The sequence below is a fragment of the Ctenopharyngodon idella genome, chromosome 2 (genome assembly GCF_019924925.1).
Source record: "Ctenopharyngodon idella isolate HZGC_01 chromosome 2, HZGC01, whole genome shotgun sequence".
NCBI classification, from domain to species: Eukaryota; Metazoa; Chordata; class Actinopteri; order Cypriniformes; family Xenocyprididae; genus Ctenopharyngodon; species Ctenopharyngodon idella.
Window position 1 is genome coordinate 15505208 of NC_067221.1, and position 17207 is coordinate 15522414.

A 17207-nucleotide genomic window follows, 5' to 3' on the forward strand; every position below is an offset into this window, starting at 1 on the left:
CGACAATCTTGTGCTTTCCTCACATGAACAGATAAACCCCCATTAGTTATTAGATCAACTGAGAAATTATCTTCATGTCATGCAAAGCCGGAGGGAGGATTGGCTAATCCTACATTTCTTGGGGTAAGGAGAGTAGGGGGAGGGGGTGTGCATTCTGTAAATATTGTTTAACAGGCACTCAAATGCTATTACAAGTCATTCATAATTACCCTAAAACAACATTCAATTTCAGAAAAGCAAGAGTTGGCAGCCATTTTGTGGCTTAAATAACAGACAAGCCTTATTCTGGTTACTACAATCAAAAGCCACTTATAATACAGTAGATGTTCAAGATAACAGCATAACCTAAGAAATGTCACTTTAGGTGTATGTGGTTGCTAGGGCGTTGCTAGGGTGGTTTTAAGTAGAAAATGATAACCTTTCAGTGATCATTTCTTAAAATAACCTTCTTTTTTTTTTCATTGTGTCAACATAAGCTAAATAACCTTTTTCCAGTATAAAGAATATTTTGTGCATTAGAAAGGTTAGAGGTCCATAGATGCATTTAAAGAACCTTTATCTTTGAGTGTGTATTCTGGTCATTAGATATGGCTCAGGTCGTTTCTTTAATGCAAGTCTTTTTTTCTGCACATTATACTGTCCCACTTGGCTAAATCATTAGTCCAATTACTAAGAAAAATTTAAAAGCAAAAACACCTTTCCTTAAAGGGGTAGTTCACCCAAAAAGATATTTTTGATGAAATCTGAGAGGTATATGACTCGTTCATAGACGCAATATAACCACCACTTTCAAGGTCCAGAAAGGTACTAAAGACATCGTTAAAACAGTTGACGTCACTGCAGTGGTTTAACTTTAATATGCGCAAAAACAAAACAAAAATAACGGCTTTATTCAACAAGTTGTTGTTTACGTCCGAATGCCGGCTCAGTATTGGCCAAAGCTGTTCACGTGAGCAGCATGACACATTCGTGTGATGCTGACGCAGGAGCCGTCCAATAATGAGTCTGCGCTCTGACGTAAAACCTGGAAGCGCTGAACGTAAACAACGTATGAAAATGACACAGAAGAGAAGATATTGTTGAATAAAGTTGCTATTTTTGTTTTGTTTTTGCACACAAAAAGTTCTCGTCACTCATAAGATTAAGGTCAAACCACTGCAGTCACGCCGACGGTTTTAATGATGTCTTTAGTACCTTTCTGGACCTTGAAAGTGGTGGTTATATTGCTGTCTATGGATGAGTCATATACCTCTCGGATTTCATCAAAAATATCTTAATTTGTGTTCTGAAGATGAACAAAGGTCTAATGGGTGTGGAACGACATGAGGGTGAGTAATTAATGACAGAATTTTCATTTTTGGGTGAACTAAACTTTAAGGCACACAGTTTGAGGCATTATTCATGTCTGCACCATACATGTGCACTGAAATTGAGTAAGTATCAGAAATAGTTACATTGAGATTTGCCTTAGCAAGCATCACAAACACCAATTCAGTGCTTTCGACTGCATCAAGTTGAAGGTCTTTTCTGTAAAATGCAGAGAAAAGTGGGTGAAAACATTAGGTTTCATGTAAGTGTTCCAGCTTGTGACCCATGGATCCCTTGAGCTTGTTTATGGGAGTGAGTAAGGTGCTCCGGGGAACGAGGGGGCCTCTAGTGCAGCGGTCTGGTCTTTCTAAACATTTGTGATGAATTAGATCATTTCCTCTTGCCCTGAGAAAGCAGGCAGCACAAACGACTAAATTAAAAGTACATACCCTCCTGCAGACCGAGGGCTACAATGAGAGAGTGAAAAAAGGGTTTCAAAACTGGGAAGACCTTGCCTATGCTCAAGTTGTGAGAATACAAGACTTGACAGCTGTTTTCTCAGGGTCCGCAATAGGAGGATCACATGACTGGCCTTTGTTATTTTTCCACCACTTACTACCCCGATGTGTGAGCTGGTTCAAGAATCATTCTATGATTGCTTAAAGGGATAGTTAAAAAAAAAAAAAAAAAAAAAAAATCATAATTCACTCACCTTGATGTCGTTCTACACCTTTATGACTTTTTCTCCAGAGGAACACAAAATAAATTGTTTTGAAGAATGTTTATGCTGCAAAATATCACATGCATGCATCAAATATATAAATAACAGAAAAATACATTTAAACATTTGAGGTTGATGACAAAAGTTTTTGAATTTATTGAAATGAAAAAGAACTAAATGTGAACAAACATTTTGATGAAATTTTTAAGTAACAGCTCAAACTTCAATATACCGAACATATATGTCATTGCAACAACAGTGTCGTACAGATTTGTTTATGGACAAAGTCTCACACAGCCTCGCAATGCAAGCCCAAAGGGGGGGCAAACAGACCAGGAGCTATGGAGGAACATATCAGACTCGTCATCACACAAAGCTTTTCCGACAACTCTGAAAATTATATACATATTCTTACAGCATTTACACCTTTCGAAACAATAGTACCACAAAAATAAAACAAAAACTTTATGGACGACAGACAAAGTGAAAACAAAACACATGAAGCTGAAAGGTGTGGTGATACTGCTGGAACAATATGACCAGTGCAAGGCTGACCAAGAGAAGTCGGGCAGGGGAGATCTCGAGAATAGACTAAAACATGCTTCTGCTGCGCCTATTCACAGAGGTTTATATACATACAGCTCATATCCATCATAAGAACAAGTCAAAAAAAAAAAAAGACAGAGAGAGAGAGGATCAAAAGAAGTCTAAACACACTGCAGCTCTGCATTCATACCGATATGGCTTCCTGGCTCAGTGCACCCAAGTGAAATAATAAGCACCTGAAAGGTGCTGGCATCAAAACGTTTGATAGACAGAGGCAGAAAGAAAAAAGGAAATATGAGTTGTTCTCTGCACAGAGATGGCATTGACGCAACCATCTTTAAAGAGGTTCCTACATGAGCTGCATTACCTTGAGGCCGCAAAGAGGCTGAGTGTCTAAGGAGTCATGCAGTTTCAGAAGACAGCGAACACTGAATGCAAAAAGCGACTAAAAAAGCCGTCAACTCAAAAGGCTTTGCCATGTAATCTTTAGAGATTTCAAAGACAGTGCATGGATTGCAAAAATAAGCAGGTACCAAGTCCAGATGGGATTGGGGAGGTCTGCTCCCTCTTTTAGACATGGGAGACTTTCTGAGACTCCCTTGCCTGCTTGATGCTGTAGAGCCACTTAATGACTCGGGCGTTCCGTTCAACGGCAGAAATTCCATAGGGAACGCGTTCCCCGGCATCATCTTCTTCATCGGTTAGGTCATCGTTACTATGCCGTGACTGCTCACAGTCCGAGCTGATCATGCTGGCACTACGGAAGTTGAGCGACACAATATCAGAGTTCGCTCGGGCAAAGCTTTCCACACCTACGCTCTCCAGCTCCTCGGGATCCAGCCCACAATAGTTGAAGAAGCGCTCCACGTCTGCGCCGGCCCGAGCGTAGCGGTCGCTCAGGTCTGATTTGGAGCGGTGTAGAGAAGGCCTGCGGGACACAGAATTGCCCAACTCCAGCTCTGCAGCAGTGCTGGCCAGTGTCTCTCTTTCAGGGGAGCGGGGAGCATTGTCACAAGCAGCCAAGGCCTTAGCGCTAGGCTTGGGCGGCAGTGGTGGTGCGGAAGAGCTGCTGCTACGGGCCGCTCTCAGTGGCTTGCCATTGCACATGCGTCGAATGTCTGAGGAGCTGTGGGAGGCATGCAGCGACGAGCGCTCCCCATCGGCCTCGCACGACCTCTCCTCCAGCAGCCTGCGACTCAGGTTCAAGTTGCCTCCCTGTGGACTGTGTCGACCTTGCGTGGAAGGTGGTACCTTGAGCGAGTCGGTAAAAGAACGACATCCAGGTTCCGACAGCTCGGATGAGCGATGCGGCGCCCAGCTGCGTGCCCCGACTTTGTGCGACGTCCCCTTGGCAGGTCCCTCGGATGAGGAGGAGCTGTTCAAGATGTTCTTCAGGATCTCCAGGTTGAGATTCTCCCGTTTGGTGGTGGTTGCGCAAGTGTCTGACTTGGCATTGTTGTTGGAAGCCTTCAAGCCAGATCCTACACCACCACTCCTCTTGACAGGAACTGGGCAGACAGGGGGCTTGGCCAGTACCTGTGGCTTGATGGGCTCCTGCTTAGCGTTGATGACCTCCTGGCTCTTTACATACTTGGCCTTATCGGCCTCGAGCCGCTCCACGGCACTCAACCGCTTTGGGTTTGGCTCAGTCTGGCGTCGGAAGTAGTCGGGCCCCTTGTTGAGAATGCGGAGTGGGACCGCGGAGGCAAAGGCCCCACCCTGGCCAACGGGCTTGCTATCTGCCTGCAGCGTCTCGGTGGGCATCTCTGCTGGTCTCTCGGCGGCCGCCGTGGTGGATTCCGCAGTGGACTCTCGTCAAGGGGCAGCCTGGAGGCACACACATCAAGCCAGATGACCGGACTATTAATCCTGTCTCCACTGGCTGTCAGCAGTGAGGCCTCATACTCACAGCTCATTAATTAGCCCCCGCTTCCTCCACGCAGCCAGGCCCTGCGCAACAGAAAAAGGGAGCACTCAGCTCCAGTCAGTGTCAGCACAACCCGTCAGGCTCAGCCAGCTGGGAGGGAGCACCAGAGGATTGTGGGGAAAAGCCTTGTCTCTGCTTCTTTGTTCCTGGCCAAGGCTGAGGATCTGAAACACACAAGGACCAACCATGTTAAGGGAGCAGGTGACATCACATTCCTAGCAACAACAGGAAGAGCTGCGACTCTAGCATGCCGTTGGCTGATGATGTAAGCATGAGAAAACAACTAATAGAAACACATGTACACCCCTTAATATCAGTGGAATTAACACATTTGGGTGGTATTTGGGTGTGGGTGAAACAATCTTAGACTTTTTAAATCTAGAAATATTTATGTAGACTAGTGCATTGTGGTCCCATATGTATAACTGCAATGGTCATCCTTATATGAAAATCCTTAGTTTATATGATATATTACCACTGTTCGTCTGTATAATCATCCAATAAAGCAAAAGAGAATTTGATAAGCCAGCCTTCTTTTTTATTGCTTATAATTATTTCATAACAAAATTATATGTATATATTCTCATGAAAGTGAAAAGAGGCAAATTATTCTCATAAAACTGCAAAGAAACCATGATTCAGCAATTTAAGTGTGAGTGTGCAAGTTTTCTTTTTGCAGCCAGAGAAATATAGATGTATGATCAGGGCTCATGTTTCTGCCAAAACCCTGAGGCTATTTGCAGGGGGACAAGAAAAAAATACATTGAAGAGAGGAAGAAACACAAAATGGTGGAAAACGTTTCTGGTCTCATAAATAAAAGTAATTACAGAGGTTCTTGGACAACAGTGTTTGTGGTGGCCACAATAGTTCTGGAAACTGCTATGACAAAGCAGTTTATGGCACAGCAGTCTGTGACAATCTTCTGATTCAATCTAAGGGCTGCAGAGATTAATAAAAAAATAAACATCAGCACAGCCATTCCAGAGACGACAAAGAGTTTCTTTCTTTGAGCTTTTATTTTAAGTCTTCACATACCGAGGGTCTTTAGCTCAATAGATTTATGCTTTCCTGCTTATATAGCTTGAAGTTACTTAAATAGCATATCTGTACCATTTTGTATTGTAGAAAATGGTCTATTATTTCAAATAAGTTTTTGTTAGGCGGTACAGAATGTTATCATGATGTGACATTGTATGTTGACCATTACAAAGTCTAGTTAACTTCAAACCTGTGTGAAACATTATCCTATAATGGCACCCATATCTGAGTTATTACACACAGTTCTTCATGTTAGTACATCCCGACCGCAGGCCATTCAAATCCAGTGATTACAAGCTCACTAGGGATTTTATTGTTGTATGGCAATCAGCTTTGCAGAAATATCATATAATTTAATTACAAAAACTCCCATTATCAAGTGAATCTCACTAGACCCAAAAGCACATTTTTTTTTTACGCCCAAGCACTTATAACATCCCCAGGGTTACTTTTGGGTTAGATTTTAGCTTGCAAAGTCTTAGAAATGTCAGAGGAGGAAGTATTGGAGAAAACAGAATAAGATGGCCTTTAAAAGGACAATTCTGGTTAAATTAAACTCAGTCTGTGGCATGCTGTCAATTCACACAGAAAATAATTTCGAAAAACACACTGAAGGTTATGTGCTTCTAATGGAAGTCTATGAGGGAAAAAAAAAAAATCTATATATATTGTGCTTTTTATAAGCGTTTTTAGAACATTTTTGGCACAAGTCGAATTTTTTTTTCGGTGGCAAATCGACAACATGCCACAGATATTTTTAACACAATATTTCTGGTCAAAAACACACAAAAAACAACTTCTACTAGTAAATCAAAGTGAATTATGTACCAGCCAGATAGTCCTAACATAAAAGCACTGCTCTGGAATAACCTTAAGTAATGCTATCTAAACAAACCTATTTTGCCATTTGCAGGACATTGGCAGGGAAAAAACAAGCATATACAGCAAAAAAAAAATTTTTGCAGTCACTTGGGATTTAGCTAGACATAATATGAGCAGACTGTGATGAAAACTGTGCTTTCAGTTCTTTGATAACACTATCAACAATGACTGTTTAGAAGTTTCAGCAAGGGGTCAGTGATTATAAACCTAAACAGCATATGGGGAATGGGCCTTTCTCTTCAAACATAATTACAGAACACAGAGGAGTCTAAAACACGGGTCATGTAGAGAGTAATAATTGTAACGATCTCCCCAAACGCCCCCGCAAAGAAAAAAAACAGTCTCCTTTAATCCTCTGTGTTTAGTGCTGTAGCCCCCTCCCCCAAAACAGAGTAAGCCCAGCTGTGGGACTCCAGCCAAGAGCCATCTCACATCATTTCATCTCCCTCCAAAGCTCTTCTGAATTATCAGAGCCAAAGACAATCCCCACGGCTTTCTCAACGCACCCGCTCACCCTTATCATCCATGTAAGGATAACACTTTACCTCATCGCACCATCCATGTGAGTTGGCCTGCTGAAATAAAACAGCGATTGGTAAAATGGTCATTAAAACGACATGCTACACAATTAGTAATACATGCAGGCCTCCCTGCATATGGAGACCTCTGCATGTGATCCTTTGCCCTTATCAGAAACATACCTGTCATGTGTGTAATACAGTAAATATTCCTTTCTGCTCTTAAAGGCGGGCGTACACGGTGCGATTTTTGCTGTCGTACGAGCTCGCAGGCGATTTTTTTTAGGCGATTTTTTTTTAACCTTACGAGCAAATCCCGACCTCCTGATCATTTTTAAACCATCCCTTCCTCTGACTCCATGCTTTTGGCACGGAACTTCATGCAATTGCTTTGGAAATCGGCAGGTCGTAAAATCGTGTCGTATATCACTGCGTCCGTATGATTTTTAGATAAACTCACTCATGACGTGTGCGTGGACATACAATCTTCCGACCTTCAGACATGTGAACGGCCCCAAACACGGTGCATTCCTTCAGATTAATGCAGTGTTGAAGCAAAAGTCAGTGCCGATTGTAATGAACTGCGTATGTGCGTGATGAGATAAGGTCCTTGTTGCAGGTCCTAGCAGATAGACACAACTGTAAAATGCTCACTGCTGTTCACCGTGCAAGAATGACTGAAAAAAAGTCAGGAATCGATAAACAGAATCGAAATGCGTGCATCGTATCGAATACCCGGTTCTTTGAAATTTGGAACCGGTTCTAAAATGGAACCAGTTCTCGATACCCAACCGTACCCACGAGTAGGAGCTGAAGAAAGTGCATCCATGCACATCCATCCATCATAAACGTGTACTCCACACGGCTCCGGGGGGTTAATAAAGCCCTTCTGAAGCGAAGCGATGCGTTTGTGTAAAATATCTAGCTTCCGCCAGACTGCCTTCCGTATTAAAGTTACAAAGAAAGTGTAAACTGGTGTCGCGTCAGTTACACTTTTTCCGTAAGTTAAATAGGGAAGGCGTAGGATGTAGCATAAGCTTTTTGAACTGCAAGAGTTTTACACTCTTTTTTAGTTTTACACAAGGCGGTCTGACGGAAACTAGATATTTTACTTCAAAACTTGTTAAATATGGTTATTTTTTTTACACAAACGCATCGCTTCGCTTCAAAAGGTCTTTATTAACCCCCCAGAGCCGTGTGGAGTACACGTTTCTGATGTTGATGGAAGCACTTTCAGCAGCTCATACTCATGGGTCCCGTTCACTGCCATTATAAAGCTTGGATACGTCAGGATATTTATTAAAATATCTCCGAGAGTGTTTATCAGAAAGAAAAAGACCACATTGAACTCTGTGGCTTTTAGTGGTAAACACATTACAATAAGATTCAATTTGTTAACATTAGTTAATGCATTAGGCATTATGAATTAAAAATAAGCAATAATACATTTATAAATATTACATTGCTTCTTCATTGCTACATTACGTATAAATAATAAATTGTCAACATTTTAAGTATATTTGAACATTAAATCTATTATAAACATACAAATTAACAATGAACAATAGCATATTTATAAATTAATGTTGATTTAAAAATCTGTTGTTCACATGAATTAGAGGCGTAAAGTATTTTTTGTGCAAATCAAAAAACTCTCTAGAATGAGAAAGTCCCTCTCCTGAATATCAGTGGTTTCTGGGTAGTGTCAGCACTCAGCAGAAGGACAGAAAACTGCTTGTTATTTCATGAGGTCTTTACTGTTTCTTACATTCAGCTAGCAGATCATAAAGCACATCTGAATGAACGAGTACATTTCCCATGTTAGGAATGTGCTCTCAGCTGTATCAGTGCTATACTGTATGACCACATAAGCCACATTCCAGTGCGCCTCAGGTCATAAAATCACAGAAAATACGCCACATCAGCTGAGCCGTTTGGCAATGTAGCAACACCGCCATTAAAACCATCTTGTTGTCTGAGAGTCCAATTTTTTTTCTTTTAACTCCAAACACATGATGATCACGCGAACAGTTTTTACTCAGGCAGTTTAAAACAGAAACTGACAAAAAAAAAAACCCTGCTGCTTTGAGGTCACATGGCTACTTCAAACAACAATATAAAATGTCCTGCTCATAGATGCAAGTTACGTTATTACGAGATTCACAAGTCTGTTGTGTTTATAAACTCTGAGATGATATTAAGCAGCAATGTCCCACTGGGTGTATTGGGTTACAAAATTGTGTATACAACAAAGAGAAGACTGGATTTCAGCTAAAATCCTTTTATCACATTTGCCTAAAGGCTCGTCCTCTAGTTACATTTCTCAGGGTGAGAAGAACTACAGTATGATCCTGCTTCACAACAAAACCTGCTTTGGCTGTGGTGTCAAAACATTTTCTTACTAAATATTTCATATCTAAAAATAAATAAAATTATTTGTTACAATTATTTATAAATAATAAATAAAATCCTATTTATATATAAAAATACTATTATTTATAAATAATTCTTAAATATACACCCCTTATCAGTGTAATAAAAGCACATATACTGAGCTTTAATGGAAGCAAGACCTTTGGACCCGACTGTATATCCATACGTTCACAAAAGTTTTGTAAGATTACACCACAGCTAGATATGATGGCACAGAGCTAAAATGAATGAGCAGTTTTATTGAGAGTGTCAGTGTGTTGATGAACTGCTATATAAGCAACAGATTCTGGTGTCCATCTGTTATCTGCTCACACCAGCAGCAGCAGCAGCGGCAGCATGGGGCTGTGACATTAGAGCTGGTTGTATGCTGTGAGCAGTGGGCTGGTCTAGTGACTCATGGAGCCAGCAGATGAGCCCCGTCCCTCAGGGGAGAGCAGCTCATTGGCTCTCCCCTCCTGTCACTTATCCAGACATGGGCCCACCGCCACAGCAGGTGTGTGTGTGTGAATGTGCCTGAGCCCTTGTTACATAATAATATCATATATAGAAGCTACAAGACCAGTTGCAGTACCACATAGTGTCTGTTCTGCTGTGTAGCAGCTTGTCTACAATGGACACATGACAACAAATGATCTAAATCCATTTGTCCTGTTATTGGAAGTAGCACAAGCACAGAGTACGTCAGAAATAGAACAGGGCATCCATTCAACTCATTCAGTTTATACAGCATCACTCATTATCAAAGATGTATTGACCAATAATCGGTATTGGCAGATAAAAGAAATTATTTTCTCTATCAGCCATCAGCCGATTGTTTAAAAACAGCCGATGATCAGGGACGATTATATCCGGTCAATCAAAAGGGGGGGATTTCAAAGTTAACGAAACAATAACGCATTTAACAGTTTAAAAACAATAGCGACGTTAAAGGGATAGTTCACCCAAAAATGAAAATTACCCCATGATTTACTTACCCTCAAGCCATCCTAGGTGTATATGACTTTTTTCTTTCAGACGAATATGATTGGAGTTATATTAAATAATGTTCTGGCTCTCCCAAGCTTTATTATGGAAGTGAATAGAGGATGAGATTTTGAAGCCCAAAACAGTGCAACCATCCATCATAAAAGATAACCACATGGCTCCGGGGGGTTAATAAAGGCCTTCTGAAGCAAAGTGATGTGTTTGTGTATAAGAAAAATATTCATATTTAAAAACTTAAATAACTGGCTTACGGCAGACGGCAGGAAGCTGCTGAAAGTTTTCTAATCTGTCTGTGATCGCACTGCATAAATTTTTTTTTAAAAAACTGGCTAATCACACTGTAAAAAATGATTTTTGACATTGTAAATAATATAAATATTGAGTCTGTTTTACTAAAAAAAAAAAAAAAAAAAAAAAAAAAAAAACGATTCTATTTCAGTCTTTCTACTTCAAAATTTCACATTTAATTCAGTGTGTTACTTACCATTTTTTGTAATTATTTGTGAAATTTACTAGCAATTTTTACACCAAATCCTACACCAAATTTTTTTCATTGCAGTAAGATTTGCGCTTTTGGTCACATGCCCAGAGATGCTGCTGTTATATAAAACTACATTGGTGGCACTCACAAACAGATTTTGCTAAGCAACAGTGAAAATCAGAGGAAGAATCCAGAACCGGCTCTCTTGTGTATTTGGTGTTATTTGATAAACATCACAGCAAATACAAAATCTAAACGCCTATTTGGAAACATGTAACTATTGTTTGACTTCCTTTATTCTGTTTCAGAAAAGGAAAGATATGCAGCACTTTGTGTACCAGGGTAACCAGGGCATTTCTGCTTTTCTGTGCCAGTTACTGTTAAAGAGTGAATTCGCATTTTCATTCAGCCTGTCTGCAGTTTTTAACACATTGGTCTGAATCAGTGGCATGCAGTGGTGTTCTGAAATGAGGAGGCGAAGTCCTCACAGTTTTTTTAAATGTTTATATAATATTAAATGTAAATTCATATCCCAATCTTGTCACATATTTCTGGTTTAATAAACATTACATTAAAAAGAAACCAAATAAAAAATAAAAAAAAATTGTATTTTTACATTAAAGGTGCAATATCCAAAAACCACTAGGCCAGTGTTATATATTTTGTTCACTTGAGTACTTACAATATCCCAAATGTTTCCAACTATTTGTAAATCGTGAGACAATTGCAATTTTAACCAAGGCCCCGGGACGTGTGAGGAGTCGCCTGTCAATTGCGTCATATTCGCGTTACCCTCGTTTTCTGGTTTTATTTCGTAGAAACCATGGAAACACCAAAGATGCTTTAATATATTACATGTTTGAATAGACAAGGGAACACCTGTTTTGATATATTTATAGACAGAAAACTAATTATTGTTATATAGCTCAACACGTTTAGTCTTATTGTTTAAATCTAATTTTCTTGATTTTTTTGCGAGTACCATGCTTTACCATGCCTCAGAAAAAAACACTATTTTGTGAAGTAGCTAACATAGCATAATCAGATGCAGCTTTATTTTTAGTAACAGTAATACAGAATTTTCTCCATCATACAATACGTTTTAAAATTAATTGCATGCAATTTATCAACACAAGCCATCCAGCATTTAATGATATTCTAATATCAATCTAGCTTACTGCAGTGTGTCTCAAAGAAGTGTCTCACAGCAGCCGCCGAGCGAACGCACAGAGTAACGTCATAACATCCTTTTCAACACACTCAAATGTATCTAATATGTTAAACAGAGCTGTGTTACCTCATACTCATGACCGGAAAAGCGGAAGCGGCGCCGGCGACTGTGGCATAATAAAAGTTCCGCTGCTCGCGGCGTGTTGCGCAATCACTCCAGCGGCCTCGTTCAGCTCCCACAACACTCGATCCTGCTCTGCTTCATACCACAATAACGTTAATAATCCCATCCATGAACATGATTTCTTCCTGAGTCCTATCCCGATTGTTTCCACCGGCTGTGAGGTGAAGACCACATGTCCCAAGATTTAACTATGTAATTTATGTTCTATTTATTAAAACAAATTATAAATCTCATTTTTACTATTTATCTATTCCAAAATAATAACTAAAGGCAGTAAGAATTTAAATAATATATTTTATTTGTGAACTGATGTTCAGCTGTTCTTTTTAAGTCAACTTATTTTTATAAGTCATCAAGCTCGGTAAACACTGGTCAAAAATACGAAGATGTACCTTTAATTTCAATTTCACCAAGCTGATTGCTCACTAAATCCCCACAGTCATCATGTTTTCAGGCCATTTCAAGTTTGATTTGACGTGACAAAGCGGTGATGTCTAAGAGGCTGAGTTTCTTGCTTTCTTTTTAATTATTCTTTTCATTAATGCCATAATTTTTCTTTATTCAGACCGATTCGCAAACACGCATGAAAACAAGAGGATTTTCCGCACAAACCAATTATAACCAATCAAAGCACGATGGAGGCATTGCGTCCTCTCACATGACTTTCCCCCATTCATTCTCAATTACCCCCTAACAAACCCACCTGCACACTTTAGAGGGTTTGTTAAAACTCAATGAGCTCAGGGGAGGCAAGACTCCTGCTGTAACTTTACCTGCATCACAGGTGTCGCTGTTGGACAGTGTTACTTTAGAAAAACTAGTGAAAAACTATTTTTTCATCCAATTTTTTGAGGAGGCACTGCCTCCCTTGCCTCCTTGGAGGAAACATTCCTGGTCTGAACAGTCTACTGCAGGGATGGGGAACGTTGATCCTAGAGGGCCATTGTCCTTCAGAGTTTAGCTCTAACCCTAATTAAACACACCTGAAGCTAATCAAGGTCTTCAGGATTACTAAAGTTACAGGCAGGTGAGTGTTTTTTTCAGGGTTGGAGCTAAACTCTGCAGGACAATGGCCCTCCAGGATCAACGTTTCACCGCCCCTGGTCTACTGGTTAGTCTACTATCCACATAAAAATTAAATATAAGCTTAAATTCAAAAGCCATCATGACTTTAGAGAGCAGAAGAAAATATTACTAGACATCACAAAAACTCAAAGTCAGAAGAAATGTCAATATGTGGCAAACATATTACTGGACACAAATCAGTCTCTGGCATCACATTCAGTTCACCATCTCCATCTGACATTTTCTCTGCCAAAATATCCAGACAGAAGACATATTTGTCTTAGACACTTTAATTTTATTTGTGATACTGGCACTGGAAGGTCCACAGCGATTTCAAGGATATTTGTGATCTCAATGCCACTGCAGTAAATCAAAGGTGCTTTGTGATAGAGGAGAGGCTCTGAAAATAAAGCCTAAGGTAAATAGGGAACCTATTAAAAGGCATCATTCTGACATCCAGACCAAACACAGGACGTCCTGTGATTTGTCGAGGGCTACCTGGCAGGCACAGGTAGCAACAGTGCATCTATTCTGAGAAGGTCTACAAAACACTAAATTACAACTGCACATAACCAGAATATGCCTTCTATGGCTCATGCATAACTGCAGGTGAGCTTTTCAAAGCACAAGCTTATTTGTCTGTATTCTTTAGAGGGCAACTTTGGCTTTTAGCACAATTAAATGTGCTCCCTTCCCTCTGGGACACACTCTAGGAATAACCTTTAAACTATTTTCAAAGGCCATGCTAACAGGGAAGCGTTTGACATTCTGTGAGTGTTAATTTTGGACCCTGGCTACATAAGTTCACATGAAGAAGAGCAACACCATGTCTACACCAGACGCGACCATTGCTGCGTTGCAACGTAACAGCTAGAAGCTGTCCACACTGGATGCGACAAAGTGACCACTGCAAATCTGTTTGTTCTATCAGAAAGTATTAAAAGTATTTCAAAAGCAGGGTGTATAAACAATCCGAAACATGTCCTGGGAGAATATGAATGTTCTAGCACAGCTTTGTTGTGTGAGTTTCTTGCAGCAACCAATACCTAACTAATTCTTAAAGTTAATGAGAACAATGTTAATCTAGTTGGTGTAAACGGATGCAAGGGACATTACCCCAGACTGAGGTTCATTGAGAGCAAAGCCATGACCCAGATTATCCTGTACTAAAGCTCATGGGACAGATCTCACCACTCATGACCTTACTCTTGCCTCATCACCACAAAGCTTATGGGCTTTGATCACTCGTAGAATAGTGAATGAATGATGAGCGCATGTATGCAGTTTTACTGTACAATAACTATGAGGAACCCACAGCAGACTCATCCATTAAAAAGTAAATGGTGTCCTCACAGAAGACGCTAAACTCTTGTGCACTCAATGCTTTATCCCTCCCGGACGCAGAAGAAATAATCCCGTTAGTGCTACTCAAGGAGCAGTGGAAGGACAGTAGTGATGGAGAACTGAGGATGGCCTCAGTTGGCTGATCCTGATGCTGTGGATTGGATTACTTTACAGTCTCAGCGCATGTGTTAACATGGTTCATCATGATATTGTATTATAGTCTAAGGATTACTATTAGGGTAGTCAATTTAATTATCGGAAAGAACAAAATACGTTTTTTAAATGAACAAATCAAGTACCATCTGTTACAACAGGAAACTGGACTCACCGAGCCTCACTTACGGAGAACAAGCAGTACAGAATCAGTGAGAAGTCGTTCACAAGGGACATGTTCTTGCATTCAAAAACTAAAAGATTGACAGTAACAGATTAGAAAAGAAAAAGAAGGTACGTTTAGCTTGACACAGGTCTTAAAAACATGAAACAATCAGCCTGCAATTGTACAAAATCCAAACAAAACAAAAACAAAACAAAAAATTAAGTAACATATTTTTTCTGATTGTGGACAATGAAAAAAATGGCATCCCAAACATCATGCGATTACATTTTAATGGCTTGTTAGTGAATCTGGAACACTTTGACTTCATCATCGCGTTTACCCAGATGAACATACTGAGTTACGCACATCTGAAGGATTGGAAATGATCAAAGGGAGTATGTCAGCTTGTACAACCCATATGCTTAAGAGGAAATGACATGGGAAAAACTTTTCCTGCACTAAAAGCTGCTCCCTCAGGTAACTCTTGTTTTGCTGTGAAGGAACATCTGCTAACACACACAATAACAAACACAACACACTTGCAGGACCTGGAAATGCAAACAGACTTCTCTGCCCCCAGCACTGCGGATATCATTTGAAATGTTTGTTGGTATATTGCCAGTAGGTTGGCTAGTGTTGTTCAAAGTATTGTTTTTACAACTAGTACTCTATGAGTTCTACTGGATGAAAAAGCATTTACTAAATAGCAAAGAAGTAACCAACCTCTATGTGGCTCAGGTTTTAACAGGCTCCGAGCTGCTGTCCGAGCTGCTGTCCGAGCCGCCCTTGTCCTCTAGCTGCTGTAGGTTATCAGTTGGGGTGACGCCTGGGCAAGAGAAAACAGCAGGTAAGATGCTGCCATCACAAATCAATGAACAGTAAACTCAATGGATTTCTGATTGCTTTATTACCAAAACACTTGCAATGAGAAAAATGTTAGATTATTAAAATAATAATTCATGGTTCAGTACTGTTTTTTTTTTTTTTTTTTTTTATTAAAGTTCAGCACTGTTTTAAGTGTTATGTTTGTTTTCATTCAGTATCCATTTAAAGAAAAAACTGCATGATCCAACCTAGTTATCGTTATCGGTAAAATCCGAAGGGTGACCAAAGGAGTGTTATGAGGGGTTAAAGATAATTTTATATCTGGCAGTGTTGAGCAGCACAGCCTAGATGCCGGTCTCAGCTAAGACTGCGATAGTAAGGACATTCGCAGTGGGCCACATAAATACAGCGAGTGGATGATGAGTGTTTGCATGTTGAGCTCATAGTGTTCCATCCCTTTTACTGTGTTAATGAATCATCATGACACTATACAGAAAGCAGAAGATGTTGGAGCTTCGCAGGCTCACATGGCTACAGTTTGTCATTTTATGGGGAAGCTCCTCCCGACGTGGACATCTAAGTAATGAGAAAATCCTGGTACAAATTCGGGGCTCGGCACTTTAATGAAGCAGTAACCACATTATCACCTCAGTCAGAGTTATGGCTAGCCTAGAACACAACCTGACAGCAAAACTCAGATTTAGAAATTTAGAAATTCAGAATCACTTTATTAATAGTTGATTTTTTGTCCACAATTTTTTCCCCCTCAGACTCATCAAGACACACAGATGAGATGTCAAACAGGCATATTCATCATGTCATCCCTCCCTAGAAAATTCAACACAACACAGTTCATGTGATTAATGATATGAAGGTGCAGAACCCACATTTAGTCAGCTGGTTCCTCCTCACATTGCACGCACTTTGAGCAGACTATACCACTGAGACTCACAGATCCATCAACAGAACACAAGGCATCTACTTTGAGAAGCTTACAGAAACAATTAAGAGGATAATCAATGGGTCTATGTGTTTCCTGGGAGTGAAATGGAAGATTTGCCTTCCATTTCTCATCAGACCCTCACTGGTCCAGGTCCAGATGCATGACAGGACTGGGTGTCTCACAGGATGTACGATGCAAGACCTCTACTAGCACTGTGCAAGGAAGTGCACCTGGTTTTGGTACTCCTCCTCAGTGATAACCATGTAAATATTTGGCAACTATAACTTCTGCAATGCTCATTTCCCAGTAGAAATAAGTCAGAAGTTGATATCAGACAACTAAGGCTATGTTCAGACTCCAGGCAAATCAGATTCATATCCACGTATGTGATGAGGCTTTCAAAACATATGCAGGAGATATGGAGGTGCATCATCTCGCTCTCCAAACACAAGCACCCTGTCGGGTCGTGGTGCAGAACCGGTATATATTGTGATGTTTCGTGCTGTAGTCATGACCGA

The 17207-nt window shown here is 40.2% G+C and overlaps 1 protein-coding gene across 1 annotated transcript in view; it reads right to left on the reverse strand.

Moving 5' to 3' along the window:
* Nucleotides 1–2154: 2154 nt before the first annotated feature.
* LOC127502037 (protein FAM110B) overlaps nt 2155–17207 on the reverse strand; it is a 41691-nt gene continuing 26638 nt past the window's right edge. The window contains exons 2-3 of the mRNA XM_051874446.1: nt 15645–15747; nt 2155–4666 (exon numbers count right to left, since the gene is read on the reverse strand). Coding sequence (XP_051730406.1) covers nt 3146–4339 — 1194 coding nt within the window. The 5' untranslated portion in view covers nt 4340–4666; nt 15645–15747 and the 3' untranslated portion in view covers nt 2155–3145. The remainder of the gene's footprint in view (nt 4667–15644; nt 15748–17207) is intronic.